This window comes from Taurulus bubalis (genome assembly GCF_910589615.1).
Source record: "Taurulus bubalis genome assembly, chromosome: 20".
NCBI lineage: Eukaryota > Metazoa > Chordata > Actinopteri > Perciformes > Cottidae > Taurulus > Taurulus bubalis.
The window spans coordinates 15,624,096-15,635,527 of record NC_136608.1 but is presented as its reverse complement, the minus strand read 5'-3'; the positions used below and the strand labels follow the sequence as shown (position 1 = coordinate 15,635,527).

Here is an 11,432-nt window from a genome sequence, read left to right as displayed (position 1 = left end):
GGATTTGTCTTCACTTGAACTCATCGTGTTTGAAGATATTACTTGTCGATTAAAGATATTCGTGGTCTTCAAAAGTCTGTCTTGTTAGTGAAATCCTGGTTTTCTTCGTTCCTTTGAAGATCCGCTTCAACTGGTTTGAGAGAGACTGCGTCTCTGTGGCTATAAGAGAGTTCTAGAATCCAGATTCTAGAACTGCCTTTGAATAGAACTATGATGTCACAAGTCATGCATGGTCAACCTTCAGGAGCTTTCCATCGCCATGGGAACAACAAGGATACAAACCAAGATGGCGTCAAGTAAAAGAACTACAAAACCCAGAAAGTCAGAACAAAGGAAACAGTTGCATTAATATATTCAAATACTATATTCAAATATTATATTAATGTAACCATATATGTATATATATATATATATATATATATATATATATATATGTATGTATGTATATATGTATGTATGTATGTATGTATGTATGTATGTATTTATTTATTTATTTATTTATTTATATATATATATATATATATATATATATATATATATATATATATATATGTGTACTTTTTGCAGCACAAAGTGAGGAAATAACTCCAGCACGAGGAGACGTTTCCAATTATATACATCTATGAAAAAGTCAGAGACGTATGTCATGAAAAAAGACTTTTTTATGATATATTGTGACTTTTAGGGCATTTTCATGAAATGGTATCAACATTTTGTGGCATTCTATAATACAATTCGGACATACAATCTAACTTTATGGCCTTTCGATAACATAACCTTTTTATTTTCACACTTTACAGTCTCATGATATTGTGATATTTTCCACTGTTTGAGGATGCGATATTTTGAATTTTTTCAACATGCTAGTTTTTTTTACTACTTTTGACAAACGTAGTATAGTTTGTCATGAAGTCATTCTTTAAGTATGCCGAAAAATGACAGTCATAGCATAGTAAGGATTTACTCAACTACTGTATTTGAGTAAAAATGTAAAGTACTTCAGTATTTCCATTGTGTACTTTTCACCATTTTAAATTTCAGAAAAATATTGTACTTTATTCCGCTGCTTTTATTTTAAAGCTTCAGCTATCGCAATAGTTACTCTCCAGATTTTATATAAATCAACTGATGACATTAAAGATTACGCTGGTAAATAAGATATGCTTGTTATTTACCAGCTACAATATTTAAGTTAAACACTTACATTCAACATTAATTCTACTATTAAAACCTTTTATTTTTATTTTCTATTAACCATTTAAAACCAGTCACACAATACTTTAAAATACCAGTTACACAATAACAAACACACTATTGGACTGCCTTTCAAATGTGGAGGGTGAAATCCAGAAGAGTGAAGCATCGACATTCGCTTTTCTCATCAGTATTTATTGTGAGGAAAGACAGATACAGGGACAGATGAGAAGCATGAAGGTTCCTGTAAGGTTTATTTTTCTCCATATATTTTACAAATAAAAGCACAAAATGTTCTCTCGACACCACGACAGCGTCTGAAGTACTTTAGGTAATGGAAACGAAGATCTCGCCCATTTATCTGCAAAGAAAGAAAAATAGAATTAAAAAAAAGGTAAGAAAGTGAACACAAACGGCCCTTTAAACTTGGCTGGAGACGGAGTGAAACTCTGGAGGTACTATGAAGCCTAAAAGGGCATCTAGACTTTTTATATCCAGGAATTTATGTCACAATTCTACAAAAAAGGATCCGATCACTAGTGTTACCTCCTCTGTATAAACAAGCCTCAGGTCCTGAGTTCAGCAGAGAATGAGGAGGAGCAGATGGAGTCGGAGAGGAATTAGTCACACGAGAATGTGATTTTACAGAGACATGCATAGAAAAGTTAAGGGAGTGATGGAGGGGAAGAGAGAAAAGACAGCGGACGGGGGAAAGACTTACAGAGCAGCGGCTCCGGAGATGATCTCAATGAGCTCCTTGGTGATGACCGCCTGCCTGGTCCGGTTGAAGGTGAGGGTCAGCTTGTCAATCATCTCAGCTGAAGGGAGGGAAACACGTCGGTCAACGTGGAAAATGTAAACAATACAACTCTGCACCGGACTTCCGTCTCCTGAAATAAATCCTAACGAGACGTGAAACGTGACGTTATATTCCATTAAAAGACGTTCGAGATGAGCTGAAAAGTGGACGAGATCAGGCGGCGATGACCAGGACATACAGGAAGTCACGGAAATATTTGCGTCCCGTTAAAGCCACCTGTAGTTTGTAGACCACGTTCAGGTTTATTCATATGAAGTTATATCCTTCGTATTTGCAGCTCATTTTGCTCAGTTATATATAAATAACCTTTACTGTTTTCATCGTCAATGCATGCTTGTTAACAGATTAAGTCGCCATTTCTACGACACAAGGTGTTCAATATCAAAACTAAGCGGCAATCGGCCCGTTTCCCATCATGCCCTGGGTCTTGATGCACCACCTGGCTCTAAAAACTGCCGTCTAACCGGCATTCCTATAACCGATTCTGTGGCCTGGCTCGTCTGCAACGAGCCAATCACATGCTTGCAGTTTGGCACTGTAGCAATTACCAAGAACACGTGACATCAGAAGGCTAATCTCTCTGCTCGCAAATACTGCAGCGAGTATCGGGGACAGACCTCCATTTTCTCATGGAGGTTTAAATCAGGTTCTGCAAGGTACTGAACCCCGATGTCACGAAGAACCTCTAAATACCGTTTCAAAACACGCTTCAGATCCCCGATGTGTCAGAGAAGCATTTTACCGGCGCGCTCCTGAAAGAAAGAGCGCGCCAGACGGGTTCTTACAGGCGTTCTTGCTGGCGCTGTCCATGGCGGTCATCCTGGCGCTCTGCTCAGCGGTGGTGGACTCCTTCATGGCCATGTAGAGGACGTTGATCAGAGCGAACTCCTGGTAGTTCCTCAGCACGTCGGCGTCAATGTCGTCATAGATGCCCATGCTCTCTGTCGGGGGAGGAGCACAGTGTTCAGTATCTCTCTCTCTGTGTGGAGGTCGAGGGTGCCGTTGTCGAGAAAGTTCCATTACCCCATAGACGGTGACCTTCCTCCCTCACAGCGTGGCCTTGTGTTGTGTGTTTTCCACTTTGCTTTTCTCACTGGCAATCTGTTTTTCCTTCTCTGCGTCTGTACTCGTGGCAGCTGCAGAGATCAGCTCCGAGTCTGGCCGAGGGGATTATCCTCACTATTGCAGATGGAGGAAATAAGGTCTGATGCAGATATTCCAGTGTGGGAGTGAGGAGGTGGGGTGTCGGGTTTCTGATCCGATGCAGGCATTGAAATTCTGCTTAAAATCAGGTTAAGTTGTAAGGTTAAAGGTTAAGTTGCGTTGCATGGGAAGCAAGAATTTGCTCTGACACACTCTGAGGGGAAAAATAAGTGCACATCTACTTCTGGTCCAAGGTGGAACTTTTATCTGCATTATGAAAGATTTAATGTGAAAATAGACCAAACACACCTATGCCTTTTTAGCAAAATATAAAAAGAAATCTCTTCCAGAGCCGTGTACAGCGTCTCTACGTCTCTCCTCCGCATTCCTGACACTTCACTTCCCTTCACTGGTTACAAAAAAACCAAGATGGCGACGGCCAAAGTGACGAACTCAAGGCTTTCAAAACAGCCGTCCGCGAACCAATAAGTGGCTTCAAGACGACTGCGCCCCCTTCTTCTATACAGCATATGATTACGACCCATATTTACCTTTGATGTTAGGCGGCGACAGCAATTATGACAAGAGCGAAGGAGGAAGTCAGGTGACGTAGCGTGAAGAGCGATAAAATCCATGTAGGAGACCGACGTTCAAGTCTGAACTTTAGTAACTTACTTAAGTTACGTAACAAGCATACTTATTTTAACTCAAACCATGATCGATTCCTAAACCTAACCAAGTAGTTTTGCATCAATTCATAACCAAAAAGTAGGCATTTATGCCATTTTGGGAATCATTAGCAAACAACCTACCGTAAACGTCGGGTTACAAGCCGCTCCTACAGCCGATCAGTGTCCCCGCTGTAGAAAGCTAGTAGCAGCCCTAGCTAGCGCTGCTACTAGCTAGCGCTGCTGCTGCTTCTGCCTGCATCCCCTCTGCCCAAGTCGGGTGTCGAGCCTGGTGCCGCTACCTTCGGTGGTTTTCAGGGAGCTAGCGGAAGTTAGCGGAGAGCTAGCGGGGAAGTAACGGAGCGCTAGCAGGAGCCCCAGCTGGCTACAGCGGGGAGCTAACGGGGACACTGACCGAAGGTAGTAGCGGCTCCTAACCCAACGTTTACGGTATTGCGTTGTTTATCTAAGGAAGGAAGTGGAAGTGTTGAAGCTCAGACAGTGACTTCATCAATTAAGAATGTCCTCAATTGCTGACGCATTCCTGCAGCTTTGCTTTCACGCCATACGTCCAGGTATCCCCGGAGTGGCCGCTTTACCTGCCTGATCTTCGTCCCCACCATGGAGGCGCCCGTGTCGATCACAAACACCACGTTCTTGGGCACCACCGGCAGGTCTTTGGGGGCAAAGTAGTGCACGAAATGGCCGTTTAAAACCTGGAGGGGAAAAGAAAGACATTCACAGGCAGTGAGTTGCAGTAGTTTGAGTGTGTGTAGAGAGAGTTTGGCAGCGGAGGGACTGCCGTGGCAGGCAGCCAGAGAAATGAATCACTAACAGGTGGGTGGATGAGTGCGAGCGGCTGGATGGGAACTCCGCGTGCACACTTGCAAAATATGAAAATGTTTCACGGTCTGCTTTTCATGCATCCTTTCGTTTCGTCTCTGTGTTAAATAAAAGTACCTGAATGTCTCCGATCCCCATGTCTCTCTGCACGTCGTAGCGGATCAAAAAATCTCCCAGGATGCCGTTGGTGGTGATCTTGGCCTGCTGCACGATGTTGGGGCCGAAGGTGATCTTGCAGACGTTCTTTTCGATTTTGATGGCGGTGGTGACCGGAGGCTCGGACTTGGCTGGCGGCACAAAGACAGGAAGTGTGACTAAAGCGAGTAACTGGAAGCAGATTTAAAGTGGTTCATATCTGGTTATTTAGCTGGGCGGTGCTGAAATAAATTCAGTTTTAGTATTTGTTTTAATTCTAAAAAACAGTAGATCACATTTAGTTATTGACAGTTTTGATTTAATGATTAGTTGATTAAATATTTATTAAGTGTTTTAAAGTAGCTTAGGTTTGTGTTGTTGAGTCATCGGGACCTCTAACGTCTCTCAGACTCACTAGAATGAATGAATACTGAATTAAAGTGGTATTAAAGTTTGGACTGATTCTCAGACAGACAGACAGACAGACAGACAGACATATATATATATATATATATATATATATATATATATATATATATATATATATATATATATATAAACACACCTTTATATATACACAATGCTATTTCATTATATAATATTATTATTCACTGTTTATTTTGTATTAATCTCAATGAAGCTTGTTGTGTGTAAGTACACCTGTTGACCCCTAGGGTCCCCTAATTAGGCCCCATGTACAACCTCTAAACACAACTCAAACAATAAATAGAGTTAGGGGTTCAGAATCAGAAACCGTTTATTGCTTGAAATGTTTACACAAATGAGGAATTTTTCTATGCGGAAGGTGCATACATTAGACCTTAGATATTAGTTAGGGTCAGGGTGAGGGCTTAAAGGGCGACCAAGTACTGAAAATGAAGTATGTGTACTTCACTTGAGTATTTACAATGTCATGGTAATGTCGCCCTGATGGCGTCCATCCAAATGTCTTAGGGTCGTGCACTCTACCAGACAATATTTATATATATTGTAAATATGTCATAATTATTAGATAGCAAGTCATAATTATGAGATGGTGTCTCATAATTACGACTTAAAGGATCTTAATTGTTTTTTCCAGCAGTGCTGTAAATGGGCTTTCATACTAAAAGCACATAGAAGCTTGTAAAAGCTTTTATTTTGAAGGTGACGTGGCAAGCTGCAGCTGACCCGGATGTTACTCTCTTAACAACATGGCGGCTACCGTCAGTTGAAACAACAACGTCTTGTTGTTGTGTTGATAAAGTGTCAAGTAGCTCCTTCACTACTGATCCAGCAGAGTCTCTCTGTCTGGATAAACCTTCTGAATGGACTTCTAGACGTTCACCTTGTTCCCGGATGTTGTTCCTCTGACTCATCTCCCGGTAGCATACAAAGATATTGAAGTTAGCTTAGCATGCTAGTCCCAGTTTAATGGAGAGGAAACGGGGTTTGTGACGGAGTTTGTGTGAGGAAACGTTTCTGTCGTGTGAAAATGTCTAAAGTCCAAATGCTGTTTGAAAGAACGACAGCAGAGAACAAGGAGGAACGTTCTAGATCAAAAGAGGAGAACGAGCGACAACGGAGACTACTGGACGCTGTTTTCAACCCGGAAGTCCGGATAGAAAGAGCAGGTTGGTGGTCTTTATTCTAGTATCAGCATCGCAGGTCGGACACAAGTTGTTTATTAACGATTGAATGCTTCACTATGTCCTCAGCAATGTGAAGATTGTAAAAGAAAACATAGAGCTGGGTCATAAAACATGGTAGCCTCAGCCTTAAAGACTTGTCTTATCTGCTCCGACTATTTAGTGCCCTTTCGATAACAACCAGCTGTCATCACAACACATATGCACAACATAATCACAGAAAACTGCTCCTTAAAACTATAACAACGTGTATTTTTTCTCAATAATATAAATAAAAAAACATATAGTATTACATTACACTATATTTTATTTAGCTGATGCTTTTATCCTGTAATCCTGCAATTTCCCCACTGCAGGACTAATAAAGGATCCTCTAATCTTATGTTATCATATCCAAAGCGACTCACAATAAGTGCATTCAACCATGAGAGTTTTTTTTTATAGTTTCTTTTTATTCAATATAGTCGGAAGAGATGTGTTTTTAGTTTGCGGCGGAAGATGTAGACTTCCTGCTGTCCTGATGTCAATGGGGAGCTCATTCCACCATTGAGGAGCCAAGACGGCAAACAGTCGTGACTTTGTTGAGTGTTTAGCTTGCAGTGACGGAGCTACGAGCCGATTGGCCGATGCGGAGTGAACAAGCTGGGGTGTGAGGTTTGACCATGTCCTGGATGTAGACTGGACCCGATCTGTTCGCAGAACGGTACGCAAGTACCAATGTTTTAAACATGTAGTCTCTGCATTTGCTACTGAGGGTCTGTTACTGCCGGTGGGGAGTGGTTCAGTCAATGCTACACAAGTTGCTGTGTGATGTTTACAACAGCAGCAGCATGTTTTTATTTAGGGGTCATGCTTCTCTCATTTACAACTAATTCTCCGCCTTGTCAGTGATAAACCTCTTAAATAATAGATGTTTAATATAAGATTTCTCAGATGTATGAATGTATTGTATTATTCTCCACAGACGTCCAGCAGCTGTTGGTGGTTAAAGAAGAGATTCCCCCTGAGCAGCAGGACTGGAGCTCCAGTCTGGACCAGGAGGATCCAGAGGCCCCACACATTAAAGAGGAACATGAGGACCCAGAGCCCCCACACATTAAAGAGGAACATGAGGACCCAGAGCCCCCACAGATTAAAGAAGAACAGGAGGACCCAGAGCCCCCACACATTAAAGAGGAACAGGAGGACCCAGAGCCCCTACACATTAAAGAGGAACAGGAGGATCCAGAGCCCCCACACATTAAAGAGGAACAGGAGGATCCAGAGCCCCCACATATTAAAGAGGAACAGGAGGACTCAGAGCCCCCGCACATTAAAGAGGAACAGGAGGAACTCTGGATCAGTCAGGAGGGAGAGCAACTTCAAGGACTGAAGGAGGCTGGTATCAAGTTCTCATTCACTCCCATAAAGAGTGAAGATGGTGAAGAAGAAGCTCAGTCCTCACAGCTTCATCAAAGACAAACTGAACAGATGGAAACAGAAGCTGGTGGAGCGGATTGTGGAGGATCAGAACCAGACAGGAAGTTAGATCCAGAAAGGCATCCAGGACCAGATAGTGATGAGGCTGAAGACTCTTCTGAATCTGAGACTGATGACAGTAGAGATTGGAAGGAGACTCAGGAACCTCAGTCAGATTTAAACCCTCTGCAAAACAATGAAGTACCTGTAAGTGATGTGAACTGTAGTACTGGAAATACATCAGTCAGCTCGCCTGAATGTGGTGGAAGCTCTGACCACAAGGTACGTCTGAAGAGACACACTAGATCCAAAACAGGAGTGAAACCATTTAGTTGTTCCGTGTGTAGTCAAACATTTTCACATGAAGGAAGCCTGAACCGTCACATGACCATCCACACAGGGGAGAAAGCATTTAGTTGTTCCATGTGTAGCAAAACATTTTCCAGACAGGGACACCTGAACTTTCACATGACTATCCACACAGGAGTGAAACCATTTAGTTGTTCCTTTTGTAGTAAAACATTTATACATAAAGGAAACCTGAATACTCACTTGACTGTCCACACAGGAGTGAAACCATTTAGTTGTTCCTTGTGTAGTAAAACATTTATACATAAAGGAAACCTGAACGATCACATGACTGTCCACACAGGACTGAAACCATTTAGTTGTTCCGTGTGTAGTAAAACATTTTCCCAAAAGAGACACCTGAACCGTCACATGACTAACCACACAGGGGAGAAAGCATTTAGTTGTTCAGTTTGTGGTCAAACATTTTCACTAAAGCAATCTCTGAAACGACATTTAAAAGTCCACACTAGAGAAACAAATTAGTCGTGGAGTTTGCTCAACAAGATTCTCTCGTCTCTGTTATTTATCAAATCATAAGTCCATTGATGAGAGCATTAGAAATAAATGAGACCTAGTTAAACACTTTAAAACTGTCAGGCTGATACAGACTGCAAAATAAGTTTATTCAGCCTAGATGAAGCTACACATCTATTTAAATTCTGTTGGTATTTGTTTCTATGTTATTGTCTCATGTTTCATGTATTATGTATTGTCATGTATATAATTATTATAGTTGTTTAAAGTTAAAGTATTCCATGTCCCCATGCAGCACTTTGGTTTGAGCTGAATTACCTTAGGCGTGCTGTTGTTTTATTTGGACATTTCTTTGAGACAAAGTAAGACATAATAACATTAAAGAACATTTACCATAACATGTTTATGGCATCAATAACTGGAGATGGTTTTGCTTTAGGTTATAAATGTATCTGTTAAATCTGATTTTTCCATATGGTTAGTTATTGTGTACAAGAATAGAACCAGTAGACAGTTACTTTTCAGGGGGGAATTCTTCGTACGTGGTTCAACAAAGTCGAGCAAATGTCCTATTATCCATCTTAAATTAGCGAGATGATTGACATCAGACTACCTCGGTTTCTCCACGGCAGATCTGTGCTAAAAAAGGTTGTGTTAATTCTAACCAGACGTCAGTCATCTGGATAAATGCGCGTGCCCGTTCCTCTTCAGAAGGGATAATAACCTTTTTTTTTCTCCGCTGACAAGCAGGAGATGATCATGAACGCATATGAGGATTTCAATACCGTAATCATTCACAGCAAATCCGTTGCGAATATTCCAACATTTTTGCAACGTTGTTGCTGTGAACGCAGCTTAACACCGCCCCCGCTGCGTCGCAAATATATCAGACAAGTTAAATGCGTCAGTGTTGGGAAAATGTATCGGCTAATTTTAAGTGCTTTATCATCCAAATCAATAAGATTATATTTATTTAAATGTGCCTGCTGGCAGTAGTATACAAATAAATATATATTTATGAGGATATGTACTGTATGCGCGTATGTATCATGTACTATATATGTGTATAAACATGTATGTTTAAATTACCATATAACTAGGAGTTTGAATATGTGTATGGGCGGATCAGTATGTATGTATTATTCATAATCAGAAATTCAATCAATTGAAGCAGTGAAGTATTCTTATCATGAGTCCACCCTTATAATTTCCTACAATAATGATATGTATGGTGTACTAATAACACTGTCATATAATTATGAGTGCTTTCAACACATCCATAAGTTAAGTGCTGAATAAATGTTACGGACAGCACGGCATGCGGGGCTTTCCCGATGTTCTCTGCATCGCCGACACTGTACAGAAATGTACCGCTCTCAAAAATGCGTAAGTTAATGCATAGAGTCTGTGAGACGGTCGATATAACTAATATCGCTCCTTCATCAATGAGGAAGGGAGCTGCCTTTTTGTTCAGCCTGCATGGGAGCAGGTTTACATTTTTGGCTGTGTTGCTATGGTGATTTTTCTAAACTTGCTTCGAGGAACCAAAAAGCCTGACCTACGTCATCTTATCCTGAAAATTTGCCGGCTAACTCAGTAAACCAGCTACGAAGAATAGGGCCCAGAAATGGCTTCATGCATTTAAGATAACGCTTGTTTGCATACATGTTTTCCTCATTTACAACTTACTCTGTTCAATAGTTCTGTACATAATTGATCTTGAATGGTTTGAGTTAAATAGAAAAAAAAGAGTCAATACTGTCGGGTAAATTCACTATGATTTGTTTGATGAAGTTTGATCTAAAGTTTTAATAAGCTGTAAACACCTTTCTGTGCTAAATTTAAGTTAAAAAGTATTTTGCAACCAGGTTATTTTTTATTAAATCAACAGAGTTTAATCTATAAAAATGTTAGTAAAATAGTTAAAAGAAAACCTGCCGAGTCCAAGGAGGGATCTTCAAAAGATATTTAGGTCACAATTACACAAAAACAGAGAAAAGCGTTAAAAATCAAGTGTTCAATTATTTATTGATTAATCGTTTTAGCTCGAACGACAACAAGTTATTCATGATTCTCACAGAAATGTAACTTTAACATATTCTATATAAAAATTAGAATTAAGAACACAGTTTGTTTTGATTGTCAAAAACACTCAAACTCTAATTTTGACGATTCAGGGTCAAAAGAGTCGTTTTAGTTAGCTTGAACTATTAAAAGACTAAATAACATTTATTGAAGTTGTATTTCCAGTGAGAGAACGTTCTTGGACTCAGTGCTTCTTCTGCTGCTCGTCTGCAGACATCCAGTGCAAAGATTAACTTCTCCTAATTTCTACCATTTCATTTCCCGGTGTTTGAGGTTCATCTTTTGTGTTTGAGCAGACGGAAGTTAGTCCAGGTTGTTTTTAGTTTAAAAGAAACGACGATCACAGTAGCTCCGTTCTCCTCTCAGGTCTTTAGCCCGACCTGAAACCACAATATTCAGCTTTTTTTCATCCGTCTGCTGCTCCAGGCTCCAAACCTTAAAAATGTAGAATCCAGAGGAACAAAGCGTTTCCTGCAGCCGCTCCATCAGAAGCTTCGTGAGCCCAGCGATCCGTCTCGGCCCGTCACCGGCTCTCCTCGCCCTCCAGGACGGGCAGGAAGGGCAGGTCGGTGCTGCCCAGGTAGGTCCGGCCCCGGTGCTGGAACGCGTCGCTGACGGCCCACGTCAGCCGGC

General features: G+C 40.9%; 2 protein-coding genes across 2 annotated transcripts in view; both read right to left on the bottom strand.

Moving 5' to 3' along the window:
- Window positions 1-1,368: 1,368 nt before the first annotated feature.
- Window positions 1,369-2,977, bottom strand: LOC306752477 (ATP synthase subunit gamma, mitochondrial-like). Its single transcript, XM_079236239.1, has 3 exons — window positions 2,800-2,977; window positions 1,916-2,012; window positions 1,369-1,555 (listed from the first exon to the last, which is right to left on the bottom strand). Exons 1-3 carry the CDS (start codon window positions 2,948-2,950, stop codon window positions 1,552-1,554), a joined length of 252 nt encoding a protein of 83 aa, XP_079092365.1. The 5' UTR covers window positions 2,951-2,977; the 3' UTR covers window positions 1,369-1,551.
- A 7,758-nt stretch (window positions 2,978-10,735) lies between these two features.
- Window positions 10,736-11,432, bottom strand: part of LOC306752144 (adipocyte plasma membrane-associated protein) — a 7,877-nt gene continuing 7,180 nt past the window's right edge. Inside the window, exon 9 of the mRNA XM_079235853.1 lies at window positions 10,736-11,432. This exon is cut by the window's right edge and continues 103 nt beyond it. Coding sequence (XP_079091979.1) covers window positions 11,323-11,432 — 110 coding nt within the window. The 3' untranslated portion in view covers window positions 10,736-11,322.